This window comes from Procambarus clarkii, chromosome 29, assembly GCF_040958095.1.
Source record: "Procambarus clarkii isolate CNS0578487 chromosome 29, FALCON_Pclarkii_2.0, whole genome shotgun sequence".
Lineage (NCBI taxonomy): Eukaryota > Metazoa > Arthropoda > Malacostraca > Decapoda > Cambaridae > Procambarus > Procambarus clarkii.
The window spans coordinates 5,782,646-5,797,749 of NC_091178.1; the positions used below are offsets into that span (position 1 = coordinate 5,782,646).

Here is a 15,104-nt window from a genome sequence, read left to right on the forward strand (position 1 = left end):
GTGTGTTGCAGTGCTTGAGGAGATGATTATTATGGTGTGTTGCAGTGCTTGAGATGGTTATTATGGTGTGTTGCAGTGCTTGAGGAGATGATTATTATGGTGTGTTGCAGTGCTTGAGGAGATGATTATTTTGGTGTGTTGCAGTGCTTGAGATGATGATGGTTATTTATGTTGTAGTGTTTGATATGATTCTTATTGTGGTGTGTTGCAGTATTTGACAGATATGATGCCTGTTGTGGTGTGTTGCAGTATTTGACAGATATGATGCCTGTTGTGGTGTGTTGCAGTATTTGACAGATATGATGCCTGTTGCGGTGTGTTGCAGTATTTGACAGATATGATGCCTGTTGTGGTGTGTTGCAGTATTTGACAGATATGATGCCTGTTGTGGTGTGTTGCAGTATTTGACAGATATGATGCCTGTTGTGGTGTGTTGCAGTGTTTGACACATATGATGCCTGTTGTGTGTTGCAGTGTTTGACAGATATGATGCCTGTTGTGGTGTGTTGCAGTGTTTGACAGATATGATGCCTGTTGTGGTGTGTTGTAATGTTTGACACATATGATGCCTGTTGCGGTGTGTTGCAGTATTTGACAGATATGATGCCTGTTGTGGTGTGTTGCAGTATTTGACAGATATGATGCCTGTTGTGGTGTGTTGCAGTATTTGACAGATATGATGCCTGTTGTGGTGTGTTGCAGTGTTTGACACATATGATGCCTGTTGTGTGTTGCAGTGTTTGACAGATATGATGCCTGTTGTGGTCTGTTGCAGTGTTTGACAGATATGATGCCTGTTGTGGTGTGTTGCAGTATTTGACAGATATGATGCCTGTTGTGGTGTGTGTTGCAGTGTTTGACACATATGATGCCTGTTGTGTGTTGCAGTGTTTGACAGATATGATGCCTGTTGTGGTCTGTTGCAGTGTTTGACAGATATGATGCCTGTTGTGGTGTGTTGCAGTATTTGACAGATATGATGCCTGTTGTGGTGTGTGTTGCAGTGTTTGACACATATGATGCCTATTGTGGTGTGTTGCAATGTTTGACACATATGATGCCTGTTGTGGTGTGTTGCAATGTTTGACACACATGATGCCTGTTGTGGTGTGTTGCAATGTTTGACACATATGATGCCTGTTGTGGTGTGTTGCAGTGTTTGACAGATATGATGCCTATGAACAAATCCACAAGGGCCGTGACGAGGATTCGAACCTGCGTCCGAGAGCATCCCAGACGCTGCCTTAATCGACTGAGCTACGACATGGTCAAAAAGTACGTGGTCAAAAGAGGTGACTTTTGACCATGTCGTAGCTCAGTCGATTCAGGCAGCATCTGGGATGCTCTCGGACGCAAGTTTGAATCCTCATCACGGCCCTTGTGCGTTTGTTCATTTGATGCATCATGCAATTGTGATATGATGCCTATTGTGGTGTGTACAGCTCATTTCTGCTTTTGATTGTGCACTCTTACATGTGTGGTTGTGGCTTTCCTTGCAGATACTGCTTGTTTAAGCATGTACTGAGTGCTACATTATGCCCAGTGTTTGATATTCTTTATTGTGGTAGTGTACATGATGTATGTATGTGTACAGTTAAATAAATACTAACCACTTTAGCAGAGATGTATATTTACAAAAAGAAAAAAGAAATGTATTCATAACAGACACTATTATTGAACCTAGGTATTGAACACAAATATTCAGAATAGGTATGCAACACAAACTTTCAGTACAAGTATTGAACTCAAAGATTCAGTATAGGTATTGAACATAGGTCTGCATAAATTTCACTCTTTATGTACAATAAAATTTTGTGGTTGCAGGAGGTGCTGGAGGAGATACTGGAGCGCCACGAGGGTGTGGAGAGTGAGTTGGCCACCCGGACACTCTCCCTTGCCCTCACATTGATCACACAGCAGTCAAAGGCTCTTGGTCTTCCCGACTTCCCGATCGACAACATTCACTCCATCATGGCTATTATGGTATGTCTTCTTCGTTGTGGTGAAAGTAATTCACAAGTTAGGAGGAACTTGGCAAGATGATGATGATGAGGAAGGAAAAGGAAGAGTGAAGAGAAGAGAAGAGGTCAGGTCAGAGGGAGGGGGAGGGGGGGAGGAGCTTGCAGTGCTGGTCAGAGCAGTGGGAGGTGGTGTTTTGTTTGTTACGGTTTTGTTTGTTTGTTTGTTTGTTGTTTGTGGTACATTTTTATCAAATAATTTTAGGAGGGGTTGGAGTATTTTATCGCCTCTGGATTTTAGTGAACATTGGCCTCAGATGTGTGATTGATCTCTGATCTCCATGAGTGCCAACACTTCTTTAATGGGACAAGATGTATGTTGAAAAGGTTTTTGCCACTGGCAAGCATATGAAGTCATCCGAAACCTATTGTGACAGTGTCCATGGGAACAAAGTGGGGGGGGGGGGCAGTGGATGTCAGAGCACAGGATTAGTTCAGTTACCCAGTAATTTTTTTCTTGTGCCTTCCTTCATTCAAAGTTCTGTTTTAACATTTCCCTTTGCATCTTTTGATGACTTCTTTGGGACTACTAATTCCTTTCATTATTATGTAATTTGTTAGCATTTCTAAGCATTTATGCCATCTGCCATTTTTTGTTCAGCATCACCTATAGAAGGATAGTTTTTCTGCTTTACCTACCTGTCAGTTTTGTAACTAGACATCCCCATTTATTGTGCGACCTTCAACTACACTTACAGCTTTTGTCAAGTTCACTTCTTTTTTAAGTGCCTTTTATATATTTGATACTACTGTATTTCCTTATCTTTACAGCCAAAAACTATTACTGTATTGACTTTATTCTATACGGTGTTTTGTACCTCCTGTTGCATATCTGTCGATAATTTCGAGGAGCACTGTTTCCATGGGGCAGGTCTCTGATCAGGCCTCCTGGTTGGTGGTCTTGTTAACCAGGGTGTTCGATGTGGCTGCTCACAGCCTGACATATGAGTCACAACCTAGTTGATCAGATATCCTTTGAAGGTGGTTGTCAAGTTTTTATTTGAACACTGCAAGAAATCTTGCAGTGTTAGTATATGTGTAGAGGGAGAATGTTGAAAAGTCTTGGACCTTTGATGTTGACTGAGTTCTCTCTGTGTGCCTATTGCACCTTTGCTTTTCATTGGGGCTTTTTGGCACATCATGCCATGCCTTCTGGTCTCATGAGGTGCTATTTCTGTGTATAGATTTTGAACTAGTCCTTCACCCAGAACCAATCCGGGTGAAGGGAACTTCTCCATTGGGAGAAGTGCCGAGCCATTATGACTATATAGCACTTGGAAGGAATCAGGATAAAGATCTGGGATGGTACGAGTGGAAGGAATGGAACCTAACCACTTGCACAGTTGGGGATTGAACACCGACCTGCATGAAGTGAAGCCATCACTACCATCCAGCCCAGGTAAAAGCTCTCTGCCAGGTGAACAGAGGTGAACAGTTAAGGATTGGCACCTAGTCAATCAACCTGGCCAGGAAATGTAAAACGTTTGGCAGATCTTGTTCGAAAGAAAGCTAGTAGGATAAAGCTTAAGATGAGCTATGGAGAGGCAAAGCTCTAGGCCTGTAAACATGTCAGAACTCATCTACTCCTATAGGCTAGCCACCTGTATATTCAAACAAAAATTAAACAAAATAAAGTTGCTTATCTATGCCAACCTTATTCATAACTCTTTGTGTTATGAATGTGTATGTGCATGTTTTTATATGTTAATTTCTGTAGTTTAATGTCATTCTAAGCCAATTTAATAATTTAATTATCAATAATTTAAGTTTTGTCAGTTTTATGTTAAAAAAAAGTTTTATCATAGAATCAGTCTAATCACAAAGTAAAAGCATGAACATTGTTAATGTAGTTGGTGTGTGTAATTTGGCATTTATAATTCTCTCTGCATAATTTTCAGAGTAAATACCCCATGACTGAGCCTTCAAATCTGATCCTGAGGCTGTACCCTTACCATGCCTTCTTGCCACAAGAAACCTACAAATCTGTTGAAGACGTCTTCTCAACATTTGGTTTCAATACTTCTCAGGTACACATTTTTCATTCTTGTGTGTTTGCACATGCTAGTGTGGGTATGAGAGTGAGAGAGAAAATGCACATATAAAATAGCAAATTAATCTAATTGTGCTTTCTGCAAGGGCCTTCTAGTAGTTCCTCAAGCTAAGTGCTCATCTAGCTAAGCTTAGTGAGATATATAAAGGACTTATCTTTAAATATGCAAAGTTTTATGTATTTAAAGGGAGAGTTTGGTGGAGAACTCCATTACCTACACTAAGTGTATGTAGGCTGTGTGTAACACTTGCCATGGCTGCCAGCTCACTACCTCCAGACTCCTAGTGGATTCGAGCAGATCCCAGGCTATATACTCTTTAGTACTGTATATCATGTTCAATGGTTTAAGCTGTACATCTAGCATTACTTAGGATCCTTCTCCAATGATTTTCTCATAGATATTACATTATAGTATTAGGTTGATATTAGATTCCTGTGCTCCTCTTTAAGCACACCAAATTCTGGCCCTGGTATTCAGTAGACCTGTTCAAGTACAGAGGCTTCAATTCACCATGAACTACAGTACTGAGGATGCACAGAAAAAGGCATTTCATTATAGTACATTAAAAATTGAATTTACTCATAAGATGCTCCACTAAAAAACAAAACATTTTCCATGGTATCAAATATCCACATTGATTTGTCCAGTAGAATATTATTGTTATTAAATCAAACAATAAAATATTTTCTACTTTCAGAAGAGCTCTACTGCTGAAATCAATGAAGTTAGTGAAGTTGGGCAGCATCAGTTCGAAAACAAAGTAGAAGCACAACTTATAGTTGAGGGTCAAGAAGTGATCACACAGGTAGGCTCTGTTGTGTGCAATTACCAAAGTGTAGTTACAGGATGAGAGCTACACTCGTGGTGTCCCATATTCATAGTACTCTTTGTCATATAACACTTTGATACTACTAACAGTTTTGGCCTCCTCCACCTTCTTGCTTGTTCCAACCATCTACCATTCTGTTTGCAAAAGTGGACTTTCTGATGTTTTTTGGCAGCTTTGTTTCCTCAGTTTGAACCCATGGCCTCTTGTGCTTAATCTTGCAGTTTTCAAAAATTCTTCTTTGTCAATCCTATTGATTCTTGTTACTATTTTGTAAGTAGTGATCATATCACCTCGAAACCTCTCCTCATAGCTCTTTTATTTCATATCCGGGAGCCATTTAGTTGCTTGGCTTCACACCTTTTCTAGTTTAGTGATGTGCTTCTTAAGATATGGGCACCATACAACTGCTGCATATTCCAATTTGAGAGTCATAAAGGTCATGAACAATTTCTTTAATATTTCACCATCTATGTATTTAAAAGCACTTCTGAAGTGGGAAGGCATAGCATACGCTCCTCACACAATTTTCTTTGTGATCCTCAGGTGACAATTTTTTATATAGAACCACCCCTAGAGCTCTTTCCTTATCAAATCTCTCTATAGCTTTTTCATATAATTTGTTGGTTGTGCTGTGTGGCCTATTATCTCCTATTCCACATTCCATAATGAGGCATTTATTCGCATTAAATTTCATTTACCAAGTGTTGCTCCATACACTTACTTTGTCCAGGCCTTCTTGTAGGGCTTGTCAGACATATGAGCATCTTATCTTCCCTAGTAGCTTGGCATCATCCACAAAGATGTTCATATAATTCTGTATTCCTTCTGGTAGATTGTTCACCTGGTAGATACAGTGAACATTAATGGTGCTAGAACTGAACCCTGTGATACTCCACTAGTAATATTTCTCCAGTCTGATACATTGCCTCTGATTACTGCCCTCATTTTTCCATCAGAAAATTTTTCATCCATATCAGACAGCTTCCTTGCCACCCATCCAGTATGTTACAGTTTCCAGAACAACCTCTTATGTGGGACTTTGTCAAAAGCCTTTTTTTGAAGTCCAGGTAAATGAAGTCAACCCAATCCTCTCTTTCCTGTAAAATCTCTGTGACTATCATAAAACTAAGTAGATTTGTTACACAGGATTTGCCTGTTCAAAAACCCTACTGCCTGTTATTACTGTATATTATTTCTCTCCAGGTGTTTTCTCCATTTGACTTTAATACTTTTTCTAATGCTTGTTAGTGATACAGATCTATCAATAAGAGGGGTCTTCTCTGCTACCATTTTTGTAGAGTGGAACTTGCTAACAAGTTTATGCTAGTTTCGAGAGATTCAATTATTTGTTTGCATTATTTGGAGAAGTTTTAAGGCTTCAGGCTTTTTGAACCCAGCAGTGGTCTGCATTGATTCTCTGAATTTCTGGATGCTTTCCCAGTGCCATAGCAGGGTCACCCACTCTACAGCTCTGATAGGGGGGGCCAGGCTCTTTCTCTGGTCCCTGGTGGGCCAAACAGAACTCCATGGCTGATGTAACCTAGTAGCTGGGAACTATCTCAGTGAGATAACTTTAAAGAGAGCAATTGGGGTTCATGCAGAAGAACCATTTCATTACATTCAATGCTGTTTTTTGTAAAATATTTGTGAGATCAGGTATTGCAAGCAGACTTGCTTGAATTGTTCATAAGTGTACTGTAGTTACATTTCTTGGTTAGTGTGTCTGTGACTTTTAAAGCTCCTTGTTAATAAATATCTGAGTTACAGTATAAATGCTGAAATGAGATTATGTAATTTGTCAATGAAGTAAAGTTTGTAGGGTGTTACTGGACAAGAGATTAGTATTGAAAGCTGGTAAAATTGTACCTGTTTGCTTGCCCCCATGTGATTGAACAATATCCAGAGAATATTTAAATTAAATTTTTATGAGAAGCATTGTATGTCTAATATAATACTACTTATATTTTTAGATTTCCTCTGGGAACTGTTGGGGAAATCAACCTCCATCATTTGTATTTACTCCATATCATCACAAAATGCTCACCGAAATGATTCAGAGCCACAGTGTTGGCGATTTCTGCATAATTGGCCCACGTGGATGTGGAAAGTCTGCAGCTGTTGCCAAGATGGCACACATGTTGGGTTACCAGACAGAGCCGATACTTGTGTACCAGGTTTGTTGCCGCCAGTTTTTCTTCGTGATGTATAAGGTTATGAGTCAGGAGGTTTTATATTTCTTTTACCTGATGTCATCATTCCATTGTTAATCCTTAGGATAAAAGGAAAATTCTTCTTTAAAAGTGATAGTTACAAATATGGAAAGAATGATCTAAAATATTGTTAAAATTATCCATACCCAACATCACACTGAACTTCCTATTAATTTATTTACAACAATTTATAATTTGATTTTGATATGTTTACTTATCACATAATTTTACATAATGCATCTTATAAAAATGCTTGTACATATAGCGACTGGAGTGTGTACAAAAGTTAGACTGTGGTACCCTAAAAAATGCCTGTGGTTTATACTACAGTACTGTACTTGTATTTGTATTGTATTGAGCCCAAGAGAGATGGTAACATGCTAGTACTTAACCTCTCTTAGGTCTAGTACATTTATTTCTAGGTTTATTTCTGGAGCCTAAAGATACTTTACAGAATAACTTAAAATGGTAGTGATAATTTCACAGAACATGCACGACTTGTAAGAATATTTTGAATACTGGGACTTAATGTAGTTGCATTACTTTACAATCTTCTCACATCTCTAATTGCAAATTCCAGATATAATGACAATGGTCTTACTAGTTAACACACAAATATCATGGACAGTGGTTGGTAGAACACAGAACACATGCTCAGCAATACTCACTCTGGGGTGGACAGATCAAAACCATTAAACCGGTTAACCTCTGGGGACATGTACACAACTTATATCTATATATTATACAGTACAGTATATATATATCCTGCAACTAACTAACATATGCAGAGCACTGCGACTATTACAAAGTCCTTGCACTTATTGTTATTATGGAAGACCACCGAGCGTCCCATTGAACATCAGCCAGACTGTACAGTATGCCCTCCGCTAAGTGAATGAATCGAGTGTACTGCTCTCTCCAACCGCCAGTGTTGCAATAATATTTGCTTTCTTTTTTAATGTTTCTTTTCTCCACCTACATTTAACACTGATTTGTACACACATTTTCAATCACTGTATGTACTTGAGAATATTTACTTAGCTTCATTGAATTGAAATATATATTCTTTTAGAGGAGGAGGAACATCCCCTCACTGAGACAATACACTGCACGTGTGCAAAACTAGCCGCTGCTCTGGCAGCAATTCTCAATGTCTTTTCCTTACTAGCCAACCCAGAAGAGTTCTCAACACTAACAAATTCTTCCAAAATGGTCCCCTTCTTTACAGTTTTTAGTCTTTTCATCCCCTTCAGTCCTGGAGAGTTGACAAAAGGTACAATGTTTAAAGTTAAAAAAAAAAATGATAATTATTACAGTATTGTAATATTTAACATCAGTGTTGATTTCTTTTATTCCATTTAGGATATGACCTCACGTGACCTTGTGCAGCAGCGAGTGACCTCAGGACACTGGTGATACAGCCTGGCAGTTTTCCCCACTGGTCACAGCTGCCTTGGATGGAAAATTAGCTGTTTTAGATGGAATACACAGACTTCACCATGGAACATTGGCTGTACTACACAGGTTAGTAAGTAGACTACTATTTTCAAGCACTCAACTTGTTCAGATGAAAATTTTAGATGCTTGCCTTCAAATTTGTCATAGTGTTGTATGACAGTTCTATCAGTTGTCCATAGTTTCCTTCTAATTTATTTGTGTCAATATTTGTATAACTTTGTCACTAAATAAAGACAATAAATAAAGACAATAAATGTAGATTTACTTTAAATATGGTAGTCATTATTTCAACAGGATTATTCTCATTAGTGCAAGCTTGTTGTATACTGCATGCCTGGTTAAAGTATTGCTGTACAATATTTAACTATAACCGTGCATCACCAAAATTAATTTGTAGTACAGTACATATTACTTATATATTTTCTGTATTTGGGTCCACAAGTTTGATTCTCCAAGGGGGAACTATAGGATAAAAATGGCATATGTAATACAGTTAAATCTTATTTTCCATCACTCTAGTACATTTCTTTTCCCTGATGGCTTCCAAGGTTGTTCCCTGTTGCTAATAGCTCTGGATAACTCCACATCTCTCAAGCTGTACCAAGCCCTTGTGAGTCACTAATAGCCTATCATAGACCAGAGGCCAAAACCTGGTCTCCCATTTTTTTTTTACCTTTCTCTTTGTTCTTAGTAGTGAGATAGCAACAGGGAGCCACCTCAAAATCCCTCCCAGAAACCTCCCAAAAAATTCACTTGAATGTAGTGAATTGCCTCTTCCTCGTGGTCCAAATGGCTCTCTGGACACACTTTCCTTCAAAAAGTTTGGTTTGCCTTGGTTCATGACAGAAGGGGTCCACCTCCTGAGCCACTAGCACCCAGTGCTGCCATCTGGTGGTGGGGAGTTGGTACTAGTACTTGCCTAGTTGTGCTTGTGGGGGTTGAGCTTCGGCTCTTTGGTCCTGCCTTTCAACTGTCACTCAACTGGTGTACAGATTCCTGAGCCTACTGGGTTCTATCATATCTACATTTGAAACTGTGTATGGAGTCAGCCTCCACCACATCACTGCCTAATGCATTCCATCTGTTAACTATTCTGACACTGATAAAGTTCTTTCTAACATCCCTGTGGCTTATTTGGTAGGTGAAACAACCTAACTGCTGGGTGTCTCATTTGCTTTTGTTTGTTTTATTTGACTTTACCTTTCTGGTGGCTATTTCCTTGGTTAGAGTGGTCTAGTATTGTCTGCTCTCTGTGCCTCTGTGATCAGATCAGGTTTTGGTGGCTGGTCTCCAGTAGACCATTAATGACTCAAAGGGGCCTGGTGTGATTTGATAGGGATGCAGCTATTCAGAGTGGCTAGCAACAGGGAGCCACCTTGAACCCACCACAAAGAAGCATTTCATTACATTCTATGCTGGAAATTTTGTTCTACATCCCCTCCCCACCCCCCAACCTCTTCTGTAAGGCATTCCTTGTATTTTAAAACTGAAATTTACAATTATCGTATATGTTGTAAGAGCCTCATATGGGCTCGGGATACAATTCAGTCAAATACTGTAATTTTAATTGGTGTAAGGCTAGCTTTGTCTAGGTTAGGCTGATAGGTCTAACCTAGCATGGATTCAGTGCCAAATTAAGCTTTGCTAGGGCCAGGAAACAAAAGGGGACTAATAGCTAAATTTCCAAGTACAGTATTGTAATAGCAATTATGTATTCATATTTTGTTTATATATACTGTATACTGTACAGTAATTTTCGCTAAATTTGGTTCCATATCATCAGTTTTCCTGTCTGATTAATATATATGTTTGGTTTATTCAGTTACAGAATACAGTAATTTATAAATACTGTACAGTACATTTCTGTACTGTATAGTATTTATGGCATTTCGTAAGATGAAAATGTTTACCGACATAGTATAAATTCTGAATGTTTTTCATATATTTTTTCAGGCTCATACATGACCGAGAATTGCAATTGTACGATGGGACAAGACTATTACGCTCTGATCAGTATGATTCAATCAAGGATGAGAATGGATGGTCAGATTCAGAGATGACAGCCAGAGGCATATACCGCATTCACCCATCATTCCGTATTGTAGCACTAGCAGAACCTCCAGTAATTGGTGCTCCTCAAGGACAGTGGTTGACTCCAGAAGCTCTAACTCTTTTCCTTTATCACAATATGAGACGCTTGAGTTCAAAGGAAACTGTCAACCTTGTAAATCAGCTGGTAAGTTGATAGGTTTACTGTTTGTATGGTTATCTATATCTGTATATATTTCTCTAATGCCTTATTACTTTTGGGAATTGCCATTTCTTTGAAAGGGAGTAGTCACATGGAAAATTTTTGTCTAGACATTTCAACTAACTACATATGTTAAAAAGGCACATTTAAAGTAGCACCTGTAATATTTGTCAATCATTTATACATACCGGTCTGACAATCATAAATTAAAATGATTGCAACTTAGGTTATGATAAATAGATATTTGGGGAAAATAAGAACTGCTTTCAGCACTTACAATCTAGCGAGAAAGAATGAGTAGGGAAAATCAGGAATGGCTTAGGCAATTGTTCTCCTGAAAACTATAGGCCTGCAAACTCCAGATTGAGTGTGTTTCTTGTTTGCATTTCCTATGTAAATTTTAGATTTTCTCTCAGTAACAGTCAATCAAACAATATTAAGTCCAAGAACAGTGAAAAGCTCTGTACCCCAGAGCACAGCCCTTGCACCACTGCTCTTTCTCATTCTCATATCAGATATAGAAAAAATACAAATTACAGCTTCGTGTCATCTTTTACACATGACAAAAATCAACTTGAAAATTACATCTGTAGAAGACATTGCAAAAGTACAAACTGATATTAATAGTCTTTGATTGGGCAGTGGATGATGTTTAACAGTGATAAGTTCCTGGGGCCAGATTCACGAAGCAGTTACGCAAGTACTTACGAACTTGTACATCTTTTCTCAAGTTTGGCGGCTTTGTTTTCAATTATTAAACAGTTAATGAGGTCTGAAGCACCGGGAGGCTGTTTATAATAATAACGTTTGATTGGAAGGTTTTCATGCTTATAAACTGTTTAATAAATGTAACCAAAGTCGTCAAAGATTGAGGAAAGATGTAAACGTTTGTAAATACTTTCGTAACTGCTTTGTGAATCTGGCTCCAGGATCTTGGATTAATGATGTCTGATGACCTAATGTTTAGTGAGTATAACCAAGCAAATATAGCATCAGTCAGGAAAATGATAGGATGGATTATGAGAACCTCCAAATCTAAGGATCACATCACAATGCTCATACTATTCAAATCACTTGTGCTGTCCCACCTGAGTACTGCTAGATACTCGCTTTCCCTTTCAGAGTAGGAGAGAATAGCTGAAATAAAGGGAATACAGAGAACACATAAAGCATGAAAAGGCATCATAAAGCACCTCAATTATTGGGACCATCTCAAAGCTCTTAAAATGTACTCTATAGAAAGGATACGAGAGAGGTATCACATAATATATACAGTACTGTACATGAAAAATACTGGAATGCGAGGTCACCAACTTTGCAGAGTAAAATAACAACATACTGGAGTGAAGGATATGTTAGGAAATGCAGAATAGAGCCAATGACAAAGGTAGGTGCCATAACCATAATCAGAATCCACAGCTATTCAGTTTTTCCCCAGCATACATAAGAAATATGAAATATTACCAGAACAAAAGTGGATCACTTCAAACAAAAATTAAACAGTTTCTTGCAAGAAGTGCCAGATCAACCAGGTTGTAGTGGACAAATGGGCCTGCAGGCCACTCCTAGCAACAGTCAGTTGGATCAAGCACTCACAAGTCAAGCCTGGCCTGGGGAGTAGAATAATTCCTAGAACCCATTCCAGGTAAGATTCAGATAAGCATTATGAATATACCTTATTCAAGCACCCCACCAGTTACCCTCATCAGTTATGCACCTGTTGTGATTAAGACAATAGCTCCTACATTAGCGCTTGTTTGGTAGCCTGTAGCATATTGCTAAAAAAAATTATTATTTATTACCTGTTTATATAACCTTCCTACTTCTCACTCAAAGTAAGATATGCTACACTTTACTTATGGGATGCAAACCAGAATATAGTACAGTATTCCTCTCCAGATGGTTCAGGAACTGCTTTTGAGTTATAACAAAAGTATGAATAGAGTTACAACAAAATATTTGTGTAAAACTATAACTTTATGTAATGGATGCAAGAAATGATTTGTTATGAGGTAAAAACACTAAATGTATATTGCTGTATTATTCTGCAGTATATTATTGCCTTTTAATATCTTATCAGGTTGGAGATTGTAATTCTTCAGTTGAACAACTGATCACACTTGCATCCCAGTTGACTGCTTCTACTGATCCAGCTTTAAAGTCACTAGCTGAGTCACTCTCTCTAAGGCAGATTATCAGGATAGCAAAACGTTTCAAAGCTTATCCATCATTTGACCTTCACACTGCAGTGTATAAGGCCTGTCTTGCAAGGTAAGTCTTAAACTTGGAGATCAATCTCTTTAAAATGTTCTAAATCAATTAATTTGCAATAAATTAAAACATTTCAGTCTTGTAATTTTAATAATAGAAATAGTAATTCTAATTATAGTACAGTATAGTAATATACTAGTACAGTACAGTACTATAATTAGTATAATTATAGGCTGGGAGTTCTGGCTGTATTTGGAGTCTGCTCTTTTGGTGAGTGGCCCCAGTGTGCTTGTGTGTCCTGTTTGGCTAGTCTTCAGGCTATGCCAATTCTCCTGCAGGTCTCTGATATACTGTAGTTCACTAAGGATCGGCCATCGAGCCTGTGCTCGCTCTATGCAAGATCGAAGGGGTGTTCATTATCACGGCTACTGGACGATAATCATTCTCTGCCTCCAACATGCTGCCTGCTGGATTGGTGACACCTACAACCCTTAGTCCTGTAAGGTTTGTTCTCTATGGGTGTGACTGATTTGATTTTGAGGTTGGAAGTTTATTTATCAGCCATTGTGCATGCTCGGCTTCCTCATGTTACGCATTCTACGGCATTGCCTCAGAATTGGCTACTATGGTGTTTAGGGACCCAGAAATGGTAGTGTTGGTGACTGCCATCTGGACTAATTCCATGCCTACTCTTCCTTCCTTCCTTTGAAGTTGGGGTTTAGATTGCTTCTGGTCTTCATCCCTGGTTCTGGTTCCGAAGTGTCTCAGTGTTTTGTTTCGTTGGGGTTTTGAGGTTTTTAGCTTTATAAACGCTTCCCCCCACTGAACCTTCTTCTTGGACCTTCTGTCTCAAGCATTCGGCAAAGATTATGCCTCTACCCTGGAGCCTTTGTTGCAGGCTTCAAGGGCTGAGGGGGAGCAAGAGGAGTGTCCCTGGTTGCCTTTTTCACCCTTCATGGACCTTGGTTCCCTTTGTAGAGGGTCTTTTGCTTCAGAGGGAGAATTTAAAATATTCCCCGTGTGTGAGTATGACTGAGCAGCGATTCTCCCTTGGGTTTGGTTCTGGGTCTAGTTTGAGGCCTTGGAGTCGTCATATTTGCAGAGGTTTCTATCTTCCCACATTTCACCTTTGGGGACTTGTGCAGATCATCTCAGTTCAATGGTTCTTTCCTTGTCCTGATTCTTTCTTGATCAGCTCCTCATGCCTAATGTTGTTGCCACTTATTGTGCAGCTTTAGTGGAGCCACTTTCATTGGTGTTTGGCAATGATATTTCCTCAGCATTGTTTCACAAGTTGTCTTGGGCATTCTATCATCTCCAGCAGGCTCATGTTTTTCCCCCTCTTGAGCCTTCTTGGTCTTTAGAAGATTAGACTTCCTAATTTGACCCCTCCACAAAGGGTCCAAATTAGGAAGCTATATCAGCAACAGTTTCATGGAGCCACCGAGGCTTACCCAGAATGGAATGTTTCATTACATTCAATACTGGTTTTTAAAGTTTATCAGTAACCTTTGATCTCACAATATTTTCTTTCTCTTTATTAATGATCTTAATGCCATAGTTTTAGTCTGATCTAGGGTAGCCAAGCATCTCTGGGGCACCCCACATCTTTCCATAGATTATGCTGAAAGATAGTTCTCTTTTTGAAATTCACAAACATTATAGTCCAACCAGGCATACCTCTTCTCCTTATTTTAAGAGGGATACTCTCTTTGTCGGCTTTAATTAGTACACACATGACAGTGCAAGCCACAAGAAAGTGGTTGTGATTTATTAGCGTATTGTATAATGCTTAATGAGCTTTTAAGATCCTGTTTCTGAACCATGAAACTATGTATGTGACTAATCTGTTCTGCCACTGCCCACAAGATAGGGTGTACAATAAACTAATTAAACTGACAATGCCTGTGAATTATATTTTCATCTATTTACATCTCTTTAACTTGTACTGGTGCAGATAACTGCCACCAAGAGCACCTTAAGAATACTTTGTGTTATTGCACTAATTTATGCATGTAAATTTGACTTCCAAGTATAGCAAAATCATAAATAATTTTAGTTTTAGAGTATCACTAC

The 15,104-nt window shown here is 38.7% G+C and overlaps 1 protein-coding gene across 1 annotated transcript in view; it reads left to right on the forward strand.

Annotated features, from left to right (window-relative positions):
* The window catches only part of c12.2 (von Willebrand factor A domain-containing protein c12.2), a 68,665-nt gene that overhangs the window by 34,061 nt on the left and 19,500 nt on the right, over positions 1-15,104 (forward strand). The window contains 8 exon segments of the mRNA XM_045753222.2: positions 1,825-1,983; positions 3,917-4,045; positions 4,767-4,874; positions 6,869-7,072; positions 8,471-8,509; positions 8,511-8,632; positions 10,520-10,802; positions 12,898-13,088. Coding sequence (XP_045609178.2) covers positions 1,825-1,983; positions 3,917-4,045; positions 4,767-4,874; positions 6,869-7,072; positions 8,471-8,509; positions 8,511-8,632; positions 10,520-10,802; positions 12,898-13,088 — 1,235 coding nt within the window.